We start from the raw sequence: 22,867 nt of genomic DNA, 5'->3' as shown, positions 1-22,867 counted from the left end.
ACCCCAGCTGCCGAACAGAAGTGCCACCCCGGGTGTGGTCGGTGGGGCGGGGGGAGCCTCGGCTCTCAGGCCTGGCTCCTCACCTGTGAGATGGACACCTGGACCAGTGGCCCCTAGGGCTCTGCAGGCCTCTGCAGTCGCATCTCACGGGTAAACCTCTCTCCACGTCCCTCTCTACGAACCTCTGATCTTGGAAAACAGGGTAATGATCTTTGCCCTCTCCCTGCCTCCCCGGGCTGTGGTGAGGACAAACGGACACCAGACACAGGGACAGTCAGTCATCTTTGAGCCTCTCAAGCCCCCTCTTCCCTTTGTTAAAGGAGAAGCTTCCCTGGCGCCCAAACCCAGAAAGCCCGGGACCCCTGAAGGGGCCATCTGGACCTACCCTATCCTCCTAGATTTCCCCAAGGCCAAAACCATGAATCTGAAAGCAGCCCAGACAGCCAAGGCCAGAGCTCAGTTCCCAGCTGCCTTTCTGGGCCAGGCTTCATCCTGGTTAAATTTGTCCCACTTCAGGAGGGGGTACCCAGAAAGGACTCTAATCTTTACACTCTCCCTCGACCCATGGAGGTCACTGTGAACCAGCCTGGCCTCCTCCTGCTAGCAGGGGGAGGTTGAGGAAATGGGAGGAAAGGCGCTAGAGCCTTCGGGGGGGGGGAGGGGCGGATGTGTTTAGTTCTTCACCCTCCAGCTCCCCAGGCTATAGGTATGACAGGCCACAATCCCCTTCTAACACCTGGCCCTCAGCAGTGGCTGAGACCCTTCACTCTGAGGATGCATCCTACTGTCCTTGGGCACCACCACCCAGGACGGGTTGCTCAGGGCACAGAGGGGGACGTCGAGGCTGCAGGGAAAGGGCCCTGATTGCCAAGTCTAGACCAAGATGCCCAGCTCAAAACTATCTCAGAGCCCTACAGCAGCAGATCCTAACCCTATTCCTTGGCAGAAGGTGCAATTTCCTGGACCCCCCTTCTGGGCCTGTGCACCCCCATGGGCTGCTTCCCTCTCCACAGTCCCCCAAACCCCGGTTCTGTCTGCCCCTTCAATATCCACAAATCCTGCTGTGCTCAGCACATTGGAGGCTTTCCTCTTCACTCTCAACCTCCAGCCTTGGCAGCATTTTCTAGGCTGAGATCCACACCGCCCCCCCAATCAAATGAAGGAGACCCCGAGTCCCTCAGTGCCCTGCTGAGACACAGAGCAGTCAGAAGGCAGAGCGGGGGCCCACCTTCCCCTTGGAGAGCCCTCTGTGGTCCTCACTCTGGCAGTAGGCCTCTGCCTACCGCTGCTGGAGGGAACTGGCTCCTTTCCCCACCTGCATGTATTCTGAGTTATGCCCCAGGAGGAAAGGGGCCTAGAGAGTGGGGGCAGGCCTTCTGTTCCCCCAGATTTCACAGCTAACGTCTAGCTGCCCTAGTCCAGACCCATGGGACTTCTTTCTCCTCCTCCCTACCCGCACCCCTCCCCAGTGCAGCCCACAGCTCTTGGCTCATCTTCGCCTCATCGCCTCATGCTTTCTGATCTGACCCCTCCACTGCCTGCACCTCCCTCCTCTTCACCCCAGCCTCATCCCTTATCTTTAGTGGTCAGTAAGTGACAGCCAAACATTCATTCTGACCCCCTTCTCACCTCCCTGCTAATGAGAGAACGGAAAGAGGGAGAGAGCAGGGGAAGAGAGAGAGAGAGAAAGAGAGGATGGATCATGAGTAGCAGGTCAGAACAGCTCAGAGAAGATGGAGAAGCGCCTGCCAGAGGGGCTCGGCCAGGCAGTGCCAGAGAGAGGGCAGAGGACGAGGGAGCTTGGGGTCCAGCTGAGAGGCTGGGGGCAGCGAGGCTGGCAGGGCCCCGGGGCTAGCTGGGGGTGGCAGCCTTGCAGATAGCCACATGGTCCTCTGGCAGGGGGGGATGGGAGGACCGGCCATCAGATCGCTTGTGCTCCCTAGGTAGGCCAGGCTCAGGCAGGGTGGAGCTGGGAGAACAAACTGGACGGCTGGGGGCTTTGTGTGTTTATCTGCAAGGCTAGAAAATGGGCAGCTGCAGGAAGATGGGGAGAAGGGGGGCAGGGGATGGAATACCCACCCTGGGGGCTGGTCGGCTGCCGGGGCAGGAAGCTCTTCCGGGTAAAGGTGCCTCCTCCAGACACAGGTGTGTGGGGGCTGGGGGGCCATGGGAAAAGAGGGAAGAAACTGGGCTTCCCTGGGCTGTTCTGGTGGGCAGTCTCCTCCCTCCCTCTAAGTGGGGGCTCCTCCAGCTTGGGGTGGGGCTGGGAAAGGAGATGTCTGTGTGTGAGAAGCTATTCGTCCCTAGAGGCCTGGCAGAGGAGTGGGGGATGGGGGTTCACTGGGGTGGGAGGGGAGCAGTGGGGGAGGGCTGTGGCCCAGTGAAGCTTATAGAGGCCACTGAATGCCCCCCCCCCCAGGTGACACTTGGGAGCTTGGCAAGGACTAACTGCTGGGGTTCCCTCCCCAGCCTCTCCCTATGTGGCTTGGGGCGGGGGCATCCCCCTCCCACGTCGACAGTCTTCAGATACATCTGCGCTTCCCCCAGGGAAATCCCTAAGGTGACCCAACCCTGCTCTGCTTCCCTGGCTCTGGCATACACCCCTATGCTTGACCAGGTTTCCGAATGGACCAGCTGGTCCAGGGAGGAGCTCCCAGCGCTCAGCTGCCCCCTGTCTCAGTTCTCCGACTACCCCAAGAGGGGCAGGGAGGGCAGGGTCCGAGCCGGAAGTGGTCCCTGGGGCTGGACTTGAGGGGTGAGTGTCCGGAGGGACCCAGGCTCCCTGCTGTGGAGGACAGACGCACCAGGGTGGGAAGGGACTGGTGGCTTCCCTGATAGGGCACGTATGAGGGGATCAGTGAGCAGTGTGCTGGGGGCGTGGGTTGGGGGGCTCTGAGCGAGGCCGCTATGGAGGCGCCATGGGCATCATGTGCAGGTGTCAGCCCGGGAGCTCGGCCTTGGAGGGCACGCGGCTGGGGGATGGGCAGAAAGAGCTGTGGCTTAATTAGGCGCTGGGACAGTGGCATTACCCATGCTAGCAGTAACGTTTAATTGTATCTCTTGAAATTGGTAAAATGGTGAGTCGGGCTGGGGAGGCATTGATTAATACCTGAGAAGAGAAACAACAGAGACAATGAGAAGAAGGACAAGCGGGGGCTCGGAACCACTCACCTGGGCAACCAGGCCTCCACTTACCTCCACCATGCTCTCCACGGGCTTCTCCCTCAGCGCGGCTTCCCTTTTAGCTTTGAATGCAAAGAGCACAGGGCTCACTCTCTACCCGGCCCAATACAAATCCCTGCCTCTGCCAACCACCGCCCTCCGCTCTGTCCCCGATACCAAGCATCCTTGCAGTTAGCCGGTGTGGACAGAAGACTCTGGGTACCAGGCCCCTCCTGACTGGGACGCAGCCCCGGGGCGGTGGACCAGAAGGCGGAGCCCAGTTCTGCCCCTTGTTAGCTGTGTGACCTTGGGCATGCAGACTAGAAGATCTCTGAGGGTTTTTAAGGGAGCACTGCTGAGTTTCGTTTACCCACAGTCAAAGCCTCCCCGATAGGGACAGTGAAAGTCAGTTTTGAGGGGCCATTGGTTCTTGGCTCCCAGACACACAAGGAGGCTCCGCTGTTAACCTGTCCCTTTCAACCACAGGCTCCTTGAGGGAGGGCCCGTGTTCCTATCCCTGCTACTTAGCTCCGTGGTGGGGATTCAATGAACTGAGGCCCGTACAGCACTCACCACAGGGCCTGGCATGGGAAGCGTGGCTGTGTGACGCTATGGGGCATTCTGACTGGCTCGGCACAGCACCAGGGAGCCCGTGGACCTCCAGGGACAGCGTGGTGGCTTTCTCCGGCTCAGTCACTCCCGGCTGCCACCCTCATCCTCAGCGGGTCTCCCAGAGCCCCTCTGACTGCTCACATACTGTGTGCACGTGTGTGTGTGTGTGTGTGTGTGTGTGTGCATGTTGCGCTCACGTGTGCGCTCACGTGTGCGCAAGTTCCCTTGCTGTGCTCATCCCTCTGCTTTCTGTAGCACAAGAGGGAGCTATGCCATTGTTTGGGACTGAGGAGAACCCCACTGGGGAGGTGACTGATGGACCAGGCCTTGGAGACATGCATCCTGGTCTGACCAGGGGGTGCAGCTTCCAAAAGAGGCAGCCTGGGCTGCAGAGTGGGGTGGGATGTCAAATAATTAATCACAGCTGAGGTTTGGCTCCGGAGTTTACACAGCTGTGCAAACAAGCAGTGACCCGTGTACTGTGACCTGATAGAAATGAAGGGGCCGGCTGGAAAATCAGGCAGGGTGGAGAATTATGAATGCATGATGGCAGGTCAAAACCTCACGTGGAAGATGACATCACAGTGAGAACCTCCGTGCAGCTAAAGGAGCCCCAGATCTTGCTGGGAAAAGGAGTCGCGTCTCCTAGCTGAGTGACCGAGTGCTGGGAGGCCGTCTGTCCCAGCATCATGGTGTCATGGCTGTCACCGAGGTCTGGGGGCCAGCATGAAACCCACCCGAGTGTCTCGGCTCAAGCTGCTGTCTTGCTGGAGCCCTGGTCTTCTAGTGCTTAGCAGGGGGCACACAGCAGGCACTCCATAAGTGTTTGTTAAATGTAAGAATAAATGGCTGAATTAATTAATCAATCAGTGAACAGTTTGGGATGGTTTACTGGGGGTCTGTGGGGATGGGAGTTAATTCTCACGACATCTCTCCCTCTGATTTTTATTTGGGACTGCAGAATGGGGGTGGGGGTGACTCTTCCCAAAACCAAATGGTTTTGGGAAAGTGGGTTTGAAGGTTTATCTGGATTTTGGGGTGGGCTGACTCTGGCATGGAGCACTTGTGGCTCATTAGGGAAAGACTTGACTGGCAGATCGAGATTTCCAGAGCCTTCTGGCCACCCTCCTTACCGGGCTCCCATCTGTAGGCAGCAGTCTTTCTCATGCTGTTTCTCTTTACTACACCTCTCACCCCCACCCTTGGTGAACCCCAGCAGTCCCCGGGGAACCTGGGTGCAGGGTGGGTGGGGCAGGAGGCTCGTTTACCCACCACCGGGCCAGGGTGTCTGGGCTCTTGGCCCGACTCCTCCAGGGGGGACAGTGACATTCCACAGGGACCCCGGGCCTTAGGGCAGCTTGTAAATGGACCTATTCCTCTCTCACCGCCCTCCCCACTCCCACTACTAAGGCCCGTGAGATTAGCCTGGAGCCCTGAGCAGAAAGAAGTGACCATGGGAATGAGCACTTCCCAGTTCCCCAGGAACCCAAGGCTGGGGGCAGAGAGTGACTTCCCTGTGGGCCCGGGGCCATGCCAGGCCTGGGGTCTGGGACTCTGGAGCGGAATCAGGGCTCACCTGTAGGCGATCCTTGCTTTGACTGCGGGTCCACCTGCGCCCCGCCGGGCTTGGAGGAGAGCGTCTTTGCTCCCTGCTGCTTCTCCAGCTCCCCTAGAGGAGGGAGAGGAAGCTAGCCTCAACCGCGGTGAGATGGGAGAGGAGTGAGGAGAGAGCAGGAAGGGGGCGCTCCCTGACACATGCTCTAACACATGGCCTGAGTCTGGAACCCACTTCACAGCAAGTCAGACACCTGCTAGAACCTCAGTTTCTTCATCTGTCTGTGGGGATGCTGACAGCTGCCCGAATGTCAGAGAGGCAACAGAAGAGGCAAAGGGGAGGGCGGCGGGCGGCCTGGGTTTGAATTCCAGTTCTGGGACTTTGTAGCTGTGTGGTTTTGGGCAAGTCACTTCACCTCTCCGTGCCTCACGTGAGGGGACAGTAGTGCCCACTTCCAAGTGTTGTTAAGAGGATTACACGAGGAAATGCACCACAGCCCTTAGAAGGAGGCCCAGCTCATGGCAAGTGCTTAGTAAATACTAATTTTTATGACAACATGGATGAATCACCTGGCACAGTGGACCTCGGCGAGGGCTGGTGACGGCAGGTGACGGCCAGCCTGCGCACCTTGCACCCGGCAGGACAGAGCCCACCCACCCGGCTGAGCTCCCCTGGGGAGGAGATTCCCCGCCTGAGCCTGCAAGCCCAGGGCATCCACCTTGTCCTCGACCTTGATTCCTCTCACTAGACCGTAAGCCTGTTCCAGGAATGATTAAATCACTCCTTCAGTGTCTTTTCCAGGAGACATAACTCAGGTTCCTTTTATTAAAGCCACACCCCTGGGTCCCATTTTCTGTGTCTCTCGTTGTCTATACTCGAGGGACACTGGACTGCAAACCTCCAAACCAGCACAGTTTGTCCTGACTGCCTGAATCACACCATCAGTCAATACTTCATACTTTCCCTGAGCAGAGGGCCGTCCCTCCCTGGAGAGGGGCTGTCTTGGCTTCAGAGAAATTAGCATCCTAATTACAAGCAAGGAGTCCGAGGAACTTGGCGCCAATCTTGTTTGGTCACTTGGACTGTGTGAACTTGGACGACTTCCTTCAGCTCTGTTAGACTCACTTTCCTGATTTGTAAAATGAGGACAATCCTACCTGCCTTGTGGACAGTTGTGGCAAGGATTAGATAATAGAAGAGCCATCTGTAACATTTTGACAACGACAGAAGTGACCTTTGAGGGTGTGTCCTTGAGAAGGTTCAAGATCAGCAGCCAAGGTGGCATCTCCGAGCCTCCGGTCCTGCCGCGGAGCTCAAGCACGCCAGCAGAGTGCAGCAGGGGAATTAACACCCCCACCTGCCTCCCGAGCAGCTACCGAGCCCTACAGTCTGGTCTGCTGGGCTTCTCTTTCAACCTGATTGAACTGTTTCCTTACGCTATTATAAACAGAATCTCTTTTGTCAGTGTCAGAGTAGGAAGTACAGGAACCTCAGAAGCAGACCTAAATGCAAGTGTCATGTCTGCTTCTAAGATGCACGATGTTAAACACTGCCCTTAACTTCCCTGAGGTTGGTCTGTAAACGGGGCACAAGCACCACCTTGCAGCCTCACTGTGGGCGCTGTAGACAAACTGTCTGGCACCTAGTGGGTGCTCCAAAAATGCTGATTAAAAAGCACCGCCTTATCCTATTGGTGCCCAGCCTCGAAAGTCCCCCCGCCTTTCCTATTGCCTAATGGTTTTATATTAATTTAGAAGCACTTTTCAACGAAGTGACCATAGAAGGCAGACCTGAAATCTGTTTGCTCTTTTAGTTTCTGAATCCACAGTTATTCAATTTCCCATGAAGGGCAATCTGAAGCCACGGGCGATGCTAAAGCAGGAAAAGCTTGTGAGTGGGCACACAAAAGCTTGTGAGCAGGGCCAGCCCTGCTCTACTCCTCAACCACCAAGTTAACTGGCAAACCACCTGCCCCTCCAAAAAGGCCCACGTAGTTTCTAAAATGCCTGAATTGGAACACTCAAGAGTCCAGGTCTTCCTTAGAGGAACCAAAAGGTGACTCCTAGATGAGGGATAGTCAGAAAACCAGGCTGGACTCTTCAAAAAGACCATATCATGAAAAAATAAAGTGGGGGGACGATTTGAGATGAAAAGAGATGAATGAAATGAAGCAGCCAGATGTAAGGTGTGAGTCTGACTTGGTCCCAGGGAGGGACTGACCCAGGAGTCCGGTGGGAAGAGGGGTGCCCGGGCGCACAGACTGTTGAGGTTGGCATGCCTGCCTTGCTCGGCTGGCTCGGCTGCGCTGGTCAGACACAGCCGAGTCCTCTGTTCCAAGGGGCCAGCACGCAGCTCCATAGCCTGGCTGGGTGTGCACACAGGTGTGCACATGCGGTGTGTATGCATACTCTAGCGCCCCCCACTTTAATTGTGAAGAAACATGAACAGCAATGGCACCCACATGGGCCGTGATGGCGCAGTGGGGCTGGAGGAGGGCTTGGGATGGATGGCAAGAGGGGCCTCGGCTCACCCCACACTCACTCCAGAGTGGGGCAAGGAGTCAGACTTGTGCCACAAACAGCCTCCGTTCCCTGCTGACGGGGAGCCCACCCACCCACCCCCGCCGTGTGGTGCCCCGCGGCCTTACACTCTATCCGGATCTGCTCCAGCTCTGTCACCTCAGCGATGGACTCCTTCAGATCCTCCACAAACTTCTGCATCTCGTCCGAGCCCAGGGCACAGAAATGCAGCACCTGCTTCTTCTCAGAGCCCGAAAGTGGGGTCACCAGCGTGATGCCATGAGAGTAATCTGGAAAGCAGACCCCAGGCCCCCATGGCCATGAGCAGTGGCAGGTGAGGCTAGAGCCAGCCCAGTGGGGAGAGTGGCTGAGGGCTTTGGGGTGCTTGCCCCCTCCCCCTCCCTCCAGCCTCCAACTCCCCCCACCCCCCAAACCGCCTCTTTCACGTCTCTGGGTCCGAGGGAGACTTACACTCATTCTCAAAAAGATGGAACTGCATGCCCAGCAGGCAGACTGACTTGCAGAAGGTGTAGGTGGAGGAACTCTTCTTCTTCGGGCAAAGTTTCAGAATCTGTTCAAGAGAGGGAGAGAGGCACGCACTGATGGTGCACACGTGTGTGCATGCACCCGGATGCACGAACACGCAGGGACACTGGGGAACACATAAGTACATACAAAATGTGAATACATGTGCACACTTGTATACTTAGGATGTATTCACACACATACACACATTTATATGAACACACACATACACACATTGATGTATATGTGTATGCACACATACACACACATGGATATGCATGTATATAAATACACACTATATCAAAATATGGGTGTTTTTAACTGCATAAAACCCCTCCACGGCTCTTCCCACCGCACTTAGAAGAAGCCAGTCCACACTTCCTGCCTCCCCCAATTTGGTCCGTGCCTCAATCTGGCTTTATGCTGGAGCCCTGCTGTCCTCTTTGACATGGCCTGAATTGGGCGAGCTCAGTCCCCCTGCAGGCCCTTTGCACATGCTAGCCCCGGTCCACAACCCACCCTGCAGCTTTTTGCATGGCTGGGTTACTCTCATGACTTAGATCTCAGCTCAGATGCTGCCTCCTTAGAGATCCCCGCCCGAGCAGCCCAAGTAACAAACAGAAACAAACCAAACCAAATCCGAGCTCACCCCAGCCCCTCCCTATCCCGTCACTCACTTTCATGCCACCTTCTTCCCAATTTCATAGTATCTTGTTTGTTTACTTCATTATTTTCTATCTCCCTCCCCAACTAAAATGGAAACTTAGCCAGTTACTTAATTCACAAATGCTTCAACAGCACCTTTCTTGAGCTGGGCCCTGGGGACACATGAGCCCGAGAGAGAGAGAGAGAGAGAGAGAGAGAGAGAGAGAGAAAGAGAGAGAGAGAGAGAGAGAGCCCTGCCCTCGCTGCTCCGGAGGAAGCCCCTTCAGGGTGTAAACCAGTGGGTCAATCCATAAAGCATCATAAGCAGAAAAAAACCAATGTGAAGGAAGAGATGAATAAGGTAATACCAGAAACTGATGAGTGTTTTGAAGAACATGAAATACGGTAAGGAAGAGAAGGTGACTGGGCAGACTACCTTCTGAGATGCACAGGGAGGGCTTCTGGGAGGAGGTGATGTTTGAATTGAGACCTGAATGAAGAGAAGGGAGGTGGCTGGGCAAAGTCTGGGGGTGGGTAGCAAGAACAAAGGTCTGAGATGGAAGGATCCTGGCCCGTGGGACTCAGCCTGTGGGGTCAGGGCGCCTGCGCAGCCAAGCAGGGGAGTGGAGGGAAGGGAGAGGAGGCCAGGGACCCGGGAGGTCCCAGGTCGGGGACTGTGGACTTCCTTTGCTAGGCTTGGGAAGTGTGGCAGACACACAGCCTGATGTGCACTCTAGAAGGATCACTCTGCTGCTCTGTGGAAGGTGGACCCCAGAGGCAGATCATTAGATGTGGGATGATTTTAGAGGGAGCTCAAAGTGACTCATGGATAGAGAGGATGTGGGGTACGAGGGAAAGACAGAAACCCAATCTTGTCCACCACTGTTTCCCCACACTTACAAAAATGCCTAGTACATAGTTGACACTCATTAAATATTGTGCAATGGACACCTATTTCACAGAGCAAAGAATGAGTACCCCCAACCCCGCCACAAACGCACAGGTGCACACACATGTGCACACATACGCGCACGCGCACACACCCCTGGGCCCCAGGCAGCGCACACCCCACTCCGGCTCACTGTCCCTCCCTGGCTGTGGGGCGTGAAGCACACCCTATACTCTTCCTGCCCCAGGTTTTCCGTAATGTGGGAGAGGCACATGATCTGGGATCTGGTTCATTTCCTTCATGACTGCGGAACCACAAACAAATCACTCAGTCCCTGCGAGCCTCAGCTTCATAACTTATAAAGTAGGAATGGTCATATCTGCCTGAGCAACCTCACCTCCCCGCCCCCAGGATGTGAAAGTGCCACAGAAAGAGGTAAATAGCTATAGCATTCTGAAGGATGTCTCTGGGGCCCTCCCTGCCCCTCCCTGGGGTCAGAGCTAAGGCTGAGCGGGGCAGCAGGTGGCCCCGGCCTGGCCAGTCAACTCACCACCAGCAGGTCGTTGAAGAGGAACACTTCCCTCTGATGTGCGGCCTGTTTCTGCAGCTTGTTCACATCGGTCACCTCGAAGAGCCGGCTGCAGCAGACCAGGCGGCGGTGGGGCACTGACAGCACCTGGAGCGGAGGCGTGGCAATTGAAAGCAGCTTCCGGATTGTGCAAATATGGCTGCTGTCAACCCCTTTCCGCTCAAGACCTTCTGGCGGGCCCCCCACCACGCAGGCTGCGGCCTGCAGGGTGGCTCCTCTGTCCCCTTCTCTCCTACACACTACATCCAGGTGTGCCAGAGGGAGGGGACGGCGGGCATGCCTCGGATCTGCTGCGTGTAGAACAATCTACGGCAGTGACACCTGCAGACCAGACAGATGCTGAGACCTCAGCAATCGGGGCGCCTGGGTGGCTCAGTCGGTTAAGGGTCTGCCTTCAGCTCAGGTCATGATCCCAGGGTCCTGGGATTGAGCCCCAGATCAGGCTCCCTACTCAGCGGAGAGTCTGCTTCTCCCTCTCCCACTCCCCCTGCCTGTGCTCTCTCTCTCTCTCTCTGACAAATAAATAAATAAAATCTTAAAAAAAAAAAAAAAAGACCTCAGCAATCAAGGCTCTGGGCAGAAAAGGGCCAACCCCGCACAGAGGAGCCCAGTGCAGAGTTCAGACAACATCCCCACACTGCTTCTTGGGTCAGCAATTTAGGGAGGAGAAACTGGAAACAAATACCAGAACCCACTCTACATCCTTTAGATTTTTGGCATAAAGAGCCTCTGCTGACTTATGAGTAGTAAACTATAGAGCATCATTGCCCTCTTGGACCATATTGCCTGGTACATAGGTCATAACTAAGGGGCACCCAGTGGTTGGGACACCACAGTCTAGAAGGCTCTTCAGCCTCTTTCCTGTCTTCTATTCAGTAGGACCATCCAGCAAAGCCCAGCATCCAGCCCATCCTTAGTTTCCCCATCTGACCATCCTGATGCTTCAACCCTAGACCATAGGGCAGTCTTTCCCAACACCTCACCTCAGGCTCTCCTGCTGTGGTGGCCAGTAGCCATGAGGAAATGAGGCAAGGGGAAACAGAGGGTGCAGTGGATGGCACATGGTGGGGACTCAATCACTAGGAAGTGAGCAAATAATAGAAAAGTGTTTCTGAAAGGGAAGGAAGAGAATGGAAGGAGATGTCACACCGGAGACAAAAGGAGGTGCGAGGTGGGGGGCTTGGCAGCCATGGGAGAGGAAGCAACCCCCATGAGGTGAGTGCTGTTCTCTGGTGGGCACTTACTGTCTTCATGCCCACGATGGACTTCTCCACCTTGGTGACATACGTGACGTGGTCCTCATTGGACTTGAGCTCCTTCTGCTGTATCCTTTCGTAGATGCCTACCACCAGCTCCCTGGGGATGTCAGCACCGTCATCCACACCTACCAGCGTGGAGTGGGAAGGGGAGGCCAGGGAGGCAGGGGAGGGAGGGAGGGAGGGAGGTGTTAGAGGCCTGGAGCCAGAGAGGGGAAGCCCCCACCAGACTGAGGCCCCTCAAGGGTGGCCTTGATTTTGCCCTGTCCCTGTTCTAAAGCCTTCAATGACTGGCAATAGGTAATTCAATACCTACTGAATTAAGGACAGACTCCTTAGCCAGGCAACAGAACTACTTTAATATGGCCCCAACACACATCGCCGCAGCCTCATCTCCTGCTGTTCCATAATCAGAACCTCCATTCCCCCCTCCCACCTCTTTCCTCATCCCCAAATACAGCCTCCATGATCCTGCTCAGTGCCTTGCTTCTGTAGTTCTCTTATCCTTCATGTATTTGTCTACCCCCACCCGACTCCCTGCCCCCCACATGAGAGTCTCTTGAAAGCTGATGTTCTGTCTTGTTCTCTCTTGGATCTCCTCCCTCTTAGACCCTCCACACCCCTCCACAAGGGAGCATGGTGCTCAATGATTAGCTGTTGAATGTATGACATGATTCTTCCATCACCGGGAGCGTGGGGGGTGGTGATGGTTAGACATTAGGTGAAGAGGAAGTGGACAGCCCCCTGTGGCAATGCAAGTAAGGAGACCTTACTCCCATCTCCTACTTCATAGTCATAACACTCTGGTAACAAAAAAAATACTAGCAGGAAATTGACCAACATGGAAACAAATTTCTTCAGGAGGTAGAAAGAGAGGCAATAAAAAATTTCTTCTACCTTTTCTAAATCTTTTTTTAATGACTTATGTTTCTCTTATAAGAGAGAAAAGTGGAAAATAAAGCAACTTTGGCAAGTGTCCTCAAAGGAGATTTCCTAACTTAGTAAGAGGACATTATACCTTCTACGAGCAACTCCTTATATCAACCCTGTTTCTTTCACATCTGATCTTGGTTCTTCAAGTCAGGCACATTAGCCGTGCAGCACCCCTGGGGCGCTGGGTGCAATAAAGAGCAGGAACCAAGACTGAACACACAAAGGCTCTCAGCTGAAGATGGCAGGTCGCACACCTCTGCTCCTCCTCAATATTCTGGCCAAAGGGAGTTTTTTAAAGAGGGTGGGGAAGAAACAATGGCACCATGTGACTTGGGAAGTGGACGAATGAGCAGATGGATTGGCAAACCTGAGAGAGTGGAACATGAAGCCAGCAGAGAGGTTAAAAGCCACTCAACACATCACAGAACCACCAAAGGGCTCTGGAATGGGTGGCAACAGGAATCCCCAAAAGTGGAGGTAAAGTTGGGCTGGACACAGGAAAATAGTTTGATCATCAGTCTAAAAAACATTTAGATCTCCCTGTCCCTTCCTCCACTCCAGCAGCCGACTGAGGGTTAGTCCTCTGGAAGAGGTGAGCCAGGAAATCTGGGGTGGGGGACCCCAAGCCCAGCCAAAGGTGGGAGTCTGTGCTGAAAACTGGGGCATGAGGTTGATGTCTATGTATTAAGAGACCCTCTCAGTCCTATTGAACCCAGAAGATCTTAGAACGTTAGCAGCCAGACTCCTACCCTCTGGGCAACAGATTGGACATTTCTCTTCTGAGGAATCAACAGGCACAAGAGAAAAATCTAAAGATGCTGCAGTAGGGGTCCCTCAGTGACACAGCTCAACTAAATCACCCTATGAGAAAGTCCACCGGTCAGTACCCCCCACCCATACTCACAGTTTTTAATCAGCCTTTTAGCTCACTCTTAAATATGAGAGAACAACCAAGTTTCATCATGTATATATGGAAAGTCTATAACACAAAAGAGAAAGAAGTATGGGGAAGCAGAAAAAGGAAGCCAGAAGAAATAGAAACAAGCAGGGAGAAACTGAAATAAATAAATACCATCAGAGATATGTAAGAAGATACCACATCTATAAAACAAGACTAAAATGCTATTAAGGAGAAACATTTTGAGAACAAAAGCGTTCTTGAAAATGAAAAATATGACAGCAGAAATTAAAACCTTAGGAGGAGACTTGCAAGACATATTTAAGAAAGTCCAACAAGAAGACAAAGATGGCAAATAGAAAGCTGTAAAAATTAGATCAAACTAGGAGATCTAACATCCAAATAATAGGAGTTCCAGAAAGTACAGAGAAAACGAAGGCGGGAGATGATCAAATACAATATTTAAGAAAACTTCCCACATATATATACACAATGGAATATTATGCAGCCATCAAAAGGAATGAGATCTTGCCATTTGCAACGACGTGAATGGAACTGGAGGGTGTTATGCTGAGTGAAATAAGTCAATCAGAGAAAGACATGTATCATATGACCTCGCTGATATGAGGAATTTTTAACCTCAGGAAACAAACTGAGGGTTGCTGCAGTGGTGGGGGGTGGGAGGGATGGGGTGGCTGGGTGATAGACATTGGGGAGGGTATGTGCTATGGTGAGCGCTGTGAATTGTGCAAGACTGTTGAATCACAGATCTGTACTTCTGAAACAAATAATGCAATATATGTTAAGAAAAAAAAAGAAGAAGATAGCAGGAGGGGAAGAATGAAGGGGAGTAAGTCGGAGGAGAAGACGAACCATGAGAGACGATGGACTCTGAAAAACAAATTGAGGTTTCTAGAGGGGAGGGGGGTGGGGGGATGGGTTAGCCTGGTGATGGGTATTAAAGAGGGCACGTTCTGCGTGGAGCACTGGGTGTTATGCACAAACAATGAATCATGGAACACTACATCAAAAACTAATGATGTAATGTATGGTGATTAACATAATAATAAAAAAATTAAAAAAGAAGAAAAGAAAACTTCCCACAACCGGAGGACATGTTTCTAGGCTGAAGGATCAACCCAGCGCTGGCACAAGAGATGATAAAAGAACCAAAAAGAAACTCACCAGTTTGAAGAGCTATCTGCACCCCCATGTCCACTGGGCATTACTTACAACAGCCAAGATGTGGAAGAATTGAAAGATGAATGTATATAGAGGATGTGACACATATATAAAATGGAATATTAGTCATAAAAGAGAATGAAATCTTGCCATTTACAATGGCATCGGTGGACCTAGAAGGTACTATGCTAAGTGAAACAAGTCAGAAAGAGAAGGAAAAACACCATATGATTTCACTTACATGTGGACTTTAAATATGAAACAAATGGGCAGACAAAACAGAAATAGAAACAGATTCATAAATACAGAGAACAAACTGTTGGTTGCCAGAGGGGAGCTGGGTTGGGGGGTGGGCAAAACAGATGAAGGGGATTAGGAGGTACAAACTTCCAGTTAAATATAAATTAAATCATGGGGATGTAATGTACAGCATAGGAAATAGAGTCAATAACATTGTAGTAACTTTGTATCGTGACAGATGGTAACTAGACTTCTTTCCCAATGTATAAAAATCACCCTGCTGTACACCTGAAACTAACAGGATGTCAGTTATACTTCAACTGAAAAAAAGAACCAGAACGAGGTGGAACATCATGAAAATTTAGAACACAAAGGACAAAGAAGAGCCTGTAAATTTTCAGAGAGAGAGAGAAATTAATATGCAAAAGGTGAGGAATTGGAACGACAGAGCAGCACCATCATTAAAAGACAATGGAGCGGGTGCCTGGGTGGCTCAGTTGGTTAAGCAACTGCCTTCGGCTCAGGTCATGATCCTGGAGTCCCGGGATCGAGTCCCGCATCGGGCTCCCTGCTCAGCAGGGAGTCTGCTTCTCCCTCTGACCTTCTTCCCTCTCATGCTCTCTCTCTACCATTCTCTCTCTCTCTCAATAAATAAATAAAAATCTAAAAAAAAAAAAAAAAGACGACAATGGAGCAACGCCTTCAGAATTCTGAGTTCCCTGTTTCCAATCTGGAATTCTCTTCCGAGTCGAACACCCAAGCAAGAGTGAAGGTAGTTGGGACGCCTGGATGGCTCAGTAGGTTAAGCAGCTGTCTTTGGCTCAGGTCATGATCGCAGGGTCCTTGGATCGGTCCTGCATCAGGCTCCTTGCTCAGCGGAGAGCCTGCTTCTCCCTCTCCCTCTGCCCCTCCCCCTGCTTCTGTTCCCTCTCTCTCTCTCTGACAAATAAATAAAAAAATCTTAAAAAAAAAAAGAGTGAAGGTAGAAAATGATATATTCAGACACACAGGCTCTCAGAAAGTTTGCCACCAGTGTACCTTTTCTATGGAAGTGAATTAAAAATGAGCAAGCCATGAAATCTAGGATACAGGGACCGAACACAGGAGCAAAGAGAAGGAGGCCCCCAGATGATGGGGGAGGGTATCCCAGGCCAATTGCTGTGCCCTGCAGGGCCCAGCAACCCATCCAGATTGGAGCAGAGTTAGAGGCTCCGGGAGGGAGACTCCAAAAAGACCTCCCTGGGGCTCCACGTGTTGAGAGGAACGTGACACTTAGGGTGGGGAGTTTGGAGAAGAATCAATAGCGGGTACCTAGAGAGCTAAGCAAAGGGAAAAAGAACATAAGTGCTCACTTCACTCCAAGGAAAGCAGAAATAGAAAGGGTTTGTAATCATGACATACTTCAAGACTCAGCTCTGGACTGTGTTTACATCTTAATAACATAAACACAGTGTAGTTTTAGCGGGGGCGGGCTAGGCAAGGTGGATGAAAAAGAGCTAATCCTTATAGTCTACTCTAGGAAACTGCTGTGGTCTGAATGTTTGTGCCCGCCTCCCCCGTGCATACGTTGAAATCCTAACCCCCAAAACGGATGGTATGAGGAGATGGGGCCTTTAGAAATTGCGGAAGTCATAAAGATAGAGTTCTCATGAGTGAGATTTGTGTCATATAAAAAAACAAAAACAAAAACAAAAACCCACAGAGCTGCCCACCCCTTCCGCCATGTGAGCACACAGCCAGAAGGGCCCCGCCAGAACCAGGAAGCGGGCTCTCACCAGACACCGACTCTGCCAGTGCCTTGACCTTGGGCAGCCTAGCCGGCAGAGCTGTGTGAAATAAATGTCTGTTGTTTAGAAGCTACCCAGTCTGTGGTACTTTGTTACAGCAGCCTGAACGGATTGAGACAGAAATTAATACTACTTAAAATTTAAAAAATGAACAAGTTGCAGTGTATAAAAGAAACCAAAGTGTGTGTACTATTTAATCGCACCCATGTGAAGTTCAAGAACTGGCACAACTCATCAGCGGGGATGGCAGGTGAGAAGAGCTGGCCCTCGGGCAGGGGTACTGAATGGGTCTAAAATCCTGTTAGTTTCAGGCGTACAACAGAGTGGTTTTTATACACTGGGAAACGGGTCTAGTTACCACCAGGATCACACACGTGTATATGAACATAAGCATTCACCAAGCTCTCAGATGTATATGCCTTACAACTGGATTTTATACTAATTAGAAACAAGGTGTAAGAAAAACAGCAGAAGCACGTTGTTTAGTGCTATAGAAGAAACACAAGAAACAGCAAAACAAAGTTGAGAGTGGTTGCCTCTGAGGAAGGAGAGCGGTGACAGGCAGGGACGAGCTTTTTTTGGAACAAGCTTTGTGGAATTATCTGACTTTATTAAATTATGTAGCATGTATAGCTTCGATTTCTTAAATGCTAGGAAAGAAAAGAACTCTGTTGAGCACACATCCCATCCTGCCATCTTTGTTCTGATCCCTGCCAGGGACTGCACTATGTCATTTAGGAAAGGACTTGGCTGGTGGGTGCCAAGGCATTGTCTGCAAGGCTGACATAAATGGACCCAAGACCTAAACGCCTCCAGATGTCGAGCAGTGGGAAGGGCTGGTATACCCTGGCACCAGCTGTGGCGCCCGTGCCTAGAGGTCAACCCATGGAGGATGTTCCATGGAGGGCAAGGGCTACGGCCCAAGGTCTAGGGGAGTGGTAATGGCTCCCGGAAACTGCCCAGATGCCTGGCACGCAAGCAGCTTTCCCAGACTGCTGTGCGGGACCAGCACCAGACAGCAGTGTCCCGTGCCCTTGGCTGCCCCGCCCTTGGCAGCCCAGAATTAACGCTGAACAGAACGGCGCCCGAGCCGTGGCCCCGCGCCTCCTTCCCCCTCCTCCTCACCTCGCAGGTTTCGGATAAAGTCCTCCAGCATCATCTTGCGGTCAGGCTTGATGTTGGGGCTGTACATGTCGGTGTTGAGGAGGATGATGGCAAAGGCGAGGATGAAGATGGTGTCGGGGTTGTGGAATTGTTGTACCACCTCGGGGTTACACATGCAGTAGCGCTGGCTGTGGTGGGGACACAGAGTGGGGTGCCGCGTGAGGCCCTCTCCCCGCCTCCCTGAGCTCCAGAGATCGGGGGCGGTCAGGGCCCATATGCTGGTTCTCCAAGGGCATCGGGTCCCTAATGATGGATGGCTATGTGCCCTGTAGCCTGGTCCTCTTCCTGGCTGAGGGGACAAGGCAGGTGCCACACACCCGTGGAGCCCATCACCTTGCATAGATGAAGAATGAGGGAGATGCCTGCAGTCCACTTGGAGGGCCCAGCGCTGCTCCAGCTTAGCAGCCTCCCCGGCTCCCATCCCTTCTCTTCCCATCCTTCCTTTCCACTCAGCCTACCACCCCAGCTGCCCCACCAGGAGGGCTTCTCCCCAGCCCCGGGCTGACCCCCCGCCCCAGCATCTCCGGTCCCCGGTGCCCCAGGCGTGTGATTTGAGGGCTGGGTGAGGGGAGCGGGGGCTACAGAAGGGGGTCCTACCTGAAGGCCTCTATGAGCCGTTCCACCTTCTGGGCCTCCCCCTGCACGCGGATGTGAGCCTGGAACTTCCGCAGGGCCTCGTCCAGCTCCATGCTGGAGAAGTCCATCTCGTCCACCACGCAGCTGGGGGCAGGTGAGGCGGAGAGGTCTTGAGGAGAGGTTGGCCCCTAAACCTCTCTCAACCTGACACAGCTGAGGAGTAGGGTGCCAGGTGCACCCTCCCTCCCCCCATGGACCGCCTGCCCTGGTGGATGGGGGAGGGATTTGGGTCCCTGTGACCACCCAGGAGGGGACTGACTCGGGCCTCCTAGGCCAAATCACCCCCCGGGCTCTCCCTTGAATAACCCCAGAGGGCCCTCCCTCACAGCGTCCTTCCTCTAACACAATAGCCCTGTGAGGCAGATCGCTGACTGACGCTCCACTGCACAGCTAAGAACCTGAGGCCCAGAGAGGCTGGGGGGCTGTCCAGGGCTGCACAGTCAGAGGATGGCTGATCTTCCACCTCCAGAGCCCAGGTCCTTTCCTCTCAGCCTCAGAGGGTCTCAGAGGGTCTCAGAGTCAGACAAAGGCTTGACATAAGGATGAGAACGCTACACTCTTCTGCTCTTGGTAGGAGTCTGTCCGTCTCCCTAGTTTCTCGTTCCCACTTGGGCTTCCAGGTGCCTGAAAGCTTCTCCGGCACCAGCCCTCAGTTCTGCCTCAGGCAGGATGGGAGAGGAGCGGGCTTATCCTAAGCTCCCTTGCAGCCAAGGAGCCCTGAGCTCTCAGGGAAGCTGTGGCCTCTGAAAAGTAAATGACAAATCAGCGTCACGTGGGAGGGCACTGTGTGACAAACACGGCGGGATTCTGAGCCTGGGCCTACCACTGCATTTTTGTGACTTTCAGTCAAGACTCATCTTTTAGAGCCTCAGTTTCTCTCTCTGAGAATCAAGGAGGCCAGAATCCTGCTCCCCAAGGGACCCTCTACCTCTGAAATGTCACCTCTAGCCCTGGAGAGTCTGCATCTGAATGTCCCCCTTCAGTGAAGTGGGGCGAGGTCAGGGACACATTCGAGTCACCTGCAGGCGGCAATGTCGTTCCTCTGGCCTGAACTGCTCCTGGGGCCCCTTCTTTCCATGGGCTCTGGGGCCAGGCCCCTCCCAGCCCCTACCTCCCGCTGCCTCACCCTCCTCCGGGGTGCCCTGTCCCTAGGGCATGAGCAGTGGACGGGAGCCCAGGCTTGGCCAAGCAGTGGCCCTGAGTGGCTGAGAACTGCAGAAGCTCACATGTGCCGACAGCCTCTCCACACTGATTTCCCTCCTTTCTGCACCCGTGCTGTCGTCCGGTCTCCTCTCTCCTGGTCCTTTTATAGCCAGCCTCCCAGTGCCTGCTGCGGGGAGCAGCCCCTCTGCCTCCACAGCCCTGGCCTTTGCTGCCACAGGGTCACAACCCCGGGCAGCCGAGGCCTGGTCGCTGCCTGCTTCCCTGCCCAAAAAGGCGAGGCGAGCTCCAGGCTCGAGCCCAGCATGTGGCTCAGGGCCCAGCACCCTGGGGGACTCAGGCAACATTTGCCCAGTAACCGCGTGAACAGAGGGACAAGCCCTGGACAGGACCCACTTCCTCCACAAGATCGGCTCCTGTGCAGGGCCCACCACCTAGGAGACTCAGAGATCCAGACACAACCCTGGCTCTGGTGTCAATTTTTAGGAGAAAGCAAGGGGAGACACCCACACAGCTGTGGTCAGGGGCCTGGTGGCCTGTGGGCTCTCCCTCCCCCATTCCTTCCAGGGGGAAAAGGGAGGAGAGGGCACCGCTGAGACTTCTAGGAAAGGGAGGCTGGGAGCCGTCCTCGGCTCGCAAGGACAGAGGAGATGGCCATCTCTGGGCTGGGAGCCCATCCACGGCTTGGTCACACCCAGCCTTCTGTCAGGCTTGTCTGCCTGGCTGGTGAGTGAGAGGGTGGCGCTGGGGGAGGCCGAGGCAAGAATGTGTCCCGAGGATGACAGCTGGAATGTCAGTGTCTGGCCATTTGAGACAGCAACTGGTGGTAGCAGCCTCCGGGTCCAGCCTGGGGAGAGGCCACGCTGATTTCCCAGCGGCGCGTCACCTCCTCCCTAGGCCCTCCCCAACTGGCAGGTGAGCCCTGAGAGCCGCATCATGGGGCCCACACCCCCGTGTCCCCTAGCTCAGCCCAGTCAGGGGTTATGAATCGTGCATGACGGACCCAGACAGCGGGGCCGGTCGGAGGAGGTGAGCCGCTGCTGTCCTGCCACGAGGGGACCAGGAGCTAGAGCCAGGGAGGCAAGGACAGGGAGGGGACCGGCATGGAGACAGTGAGAGACGCAGAGGGTACAGAGTCCGGTGAGGAAGACAGAGAGGCCAAGAAGGCAAGACAGAAAAAAAGAGGCAAGGAGGTGAACGGGAGAAGAGAGAAAGACCCGCAAACGGGGGAGAGATGGAGACAGAGAACAAGGGACAGACAGAGACGGGGGGAGACACAGGGAAAGGGAGAGAGAGAGAGAGACAGACGGAGAAAAGAGAGGCGAAGGAGAGGTGGAAAGGGACAGGACATGGAGGTGGAGGAAAACACCACGGACTGGACTGGGGCGGCCTGGGTGTGGAGCCGAGGGGCGGCACCTGCTCATCGCCGCCCCCGCCTGACATGTCAAGGCCGCAGGGGAAGGCAGAGGGCCCCAGGCTGGCCCCCGGTGCCCTGGCCGGGCATCCAGCTGCTGCCCAGGACTTGCCCCATCAGTCTGTCCAGCCCACTGCTACGGGGCCCCTGCGTCCCTCTGCAGTGTCGCCCCAGAGCCCCTGTGCTGTGCCTTCTGCCCCAGTGCTCTGAGGGGGTGGGCGCCCAAGGCCCCAGGCACCATGGCAGCAGGCAGGCGGGGGGGGGGGGGGCAGTGGAAGGAGGCAGTGCAGCGGCTGGGAGAAAGTGGGATCTGCTTGGCCAAGCACGATGGCCTAGTTTCCAGGCCTTCACTCAGGTGACGCGCAGCCCGCTCCCTGGCTCGCTCGGGGCTTCGGCCGAAAGCTCCAGTAATGAGCCCAGAGCCTGAGACGCAGCCAGGTGGAAATGCCAGCCTGCAGACGGGGGAGCGCTGAGCAAATCGGTCACAGGCCACGGGGAGGAGGGAGGGCAGGGGGGAGGGCTTTGTGACAGGTCGCCTGGGCTGTGGGGCGGGGGACGTCTACACCCCACGTCCCCAAGGGCCCCTTGTGAGAGTTGTGAGACGGCTTGGTAAAACGCAGATGCCTGAGCCCCATCCCAGATCTACTGACTAGAATACGTGGAGGCGAGGCCTGGCAATCAGCCATTTTCACAAGCTCTCTAGGAGATTCTTAAAACCTGAAAACCAATGGCTGAGCTGCGTGCCAGGGCAGGAGGGGGTCCAGCCCATGTGGAGGCTTTTAGACAAATGTGAATCCAGCAACTCACGGGCCACCAGGCAGTAGCTCCCGGGAGCACACAGGTGCCCCTTCAGGCTGTCAGGGGCTGCTTTTGCAGGGGGAGCGGTGAGGGAGGGATGGGAGAGGTGGAGACAGATGCAGTGCCCCCTTCTCACACACACACACACACACACACACACACACTCACGCACACGCACACGCACACACGTGCGTGTGTGCCTGACTCACTGCAGTTGCCACCATGGGGCATCAGTGTCCAAGGGGCTGATGGTGTCCTGGGGCTCTCAGATCCTGGGGGGGCGGAATCTCAATATGTTCTGTCAGACCCCCAGATGGAATGGAAGAAGCTGTTTGGTGGTGGTAGGGCATTACTGTCCCCAAGAAGCCAAATGCCTTCCTCTCTGGAGAGCTGGGGTCTGGGCCAGGGGAACCTCTCAGGACTGCCCCCCAGTCTCTGAGAAGGACCTGGAAGCAGAGAGGGCCCACAGGCAGCAAGATACCATGGCATCATTCCTGGCTGGCTTTGGAATACAGTCGGCAATGACTGGCTGCTTCTCTCCCTCGCCCCAGGGGACCACAGGGTGCCTTCCTGGAGGGGCCTGTGCCGCCCGGGGCAGCTGGCCAGGCCGAGGCTTGCTCTCTCCTGACAAGCCTGCCCCTGCGGACCCTCACTTCAGGGGCCTCGGCCATCCTGCCGTCACCCAAACCCTCGCCCCTCCACTCAGCCTGACGCTTTTTTCTCTCCCGAAGGGCCAGCTCTCAGCCTGCATGGCGAACTCCTCTCCCTCTCTTCTCTCCCTCTCTCCCACGGCTTCTCTTATTTTGCTGGATCTACCGTAAAATCGCCCCCCTTCCCATCCTTCTCTGCCACCCCGGAATCCTTGTAGGGAGCAGATTGTTTGACAGTTTTCCAAACCCATC

At 54.4% G+C, this 22,867-nt stretch overlaps 1 protein-coding gene across 7 annotated transcripts in view; it reads right to left on the bottom strand.

Moving 5' to 3' along the window:
- IQSEC3 (IQ motif and Sec7 domain ArfGEF 3) overlaps nt 1–22,867 on the bottom strand; it is a 110,794-nt gene that overhangs the window by 7,782 nt on the left and 80,145 nt on the right. For 2 of the 7 annotated variants that reach the window (XR_004819322.1, XR_004819323.1), the window contains exons 6-15: nt 18,554–18,676; nt 17,918–18,084; nt 11,741–11,880; nt 10,458–10,583; nt 9,455–9,508; nt 8,320–8,419; nt 7,977–8,138; nt 5,351–5,443; nt 3,196–3,245; nt 2,080–3,109 (exon numbers count right to left, since the gene is read on the bottom strand). Coding sequence is in view for 4 of the 7 variants with exons in the window: in XM_027595068.2 (XP_027450869.2) it covers nt 3,035–3,109; nt 3,196–3,245; nt 5,351–5,443; nt 7,977–8,138; nt 8,320–8,419; nt 9,455–9,508; nt 10,458–10,583; nt 11,741–11,880; nt 17,918–18,084; nt 18,554–18,676 (1,090 nt within the window). In the remaining 3 variants the exon portion in view is untranslated. The remainder of the gene's footprint in view (nt 1–2,079; nt 3,110–3,195; nt 3,246–5,350; nt 5,444–7,976; nt 8,139–8,319; nt 8,420–9,454; nt 9,509–10,457; nt 10,584–11,740; nt 11,881–17,917; nt 18,085–18,553; nt 18,677–22,867) is intronic. The other 5 variants (XM_027595064.2, XM_027595066.2, XM_027595068.2 and 2 more) reach the window with 4 other exon arrangements.

Source organism: Zalophus californianus, chromosome 9 (assembly GCF_009762305.2).
Source record: "Zalophus californianus isolate mZalCal1 chromosome 9, mZalCal1.pri.v2, whole genome shotgun sequence".
Lineage (NCBI taxonomy): Eukaryota > Metazoa > Chordata > Mammalia > Carnivora > Otariidae > Zalophus > Zalophus californianus.
Note: the sequence above shows the minus strand (reverse complement) of the source record. Positions and strands in the feature narration are given on the sequence as shown.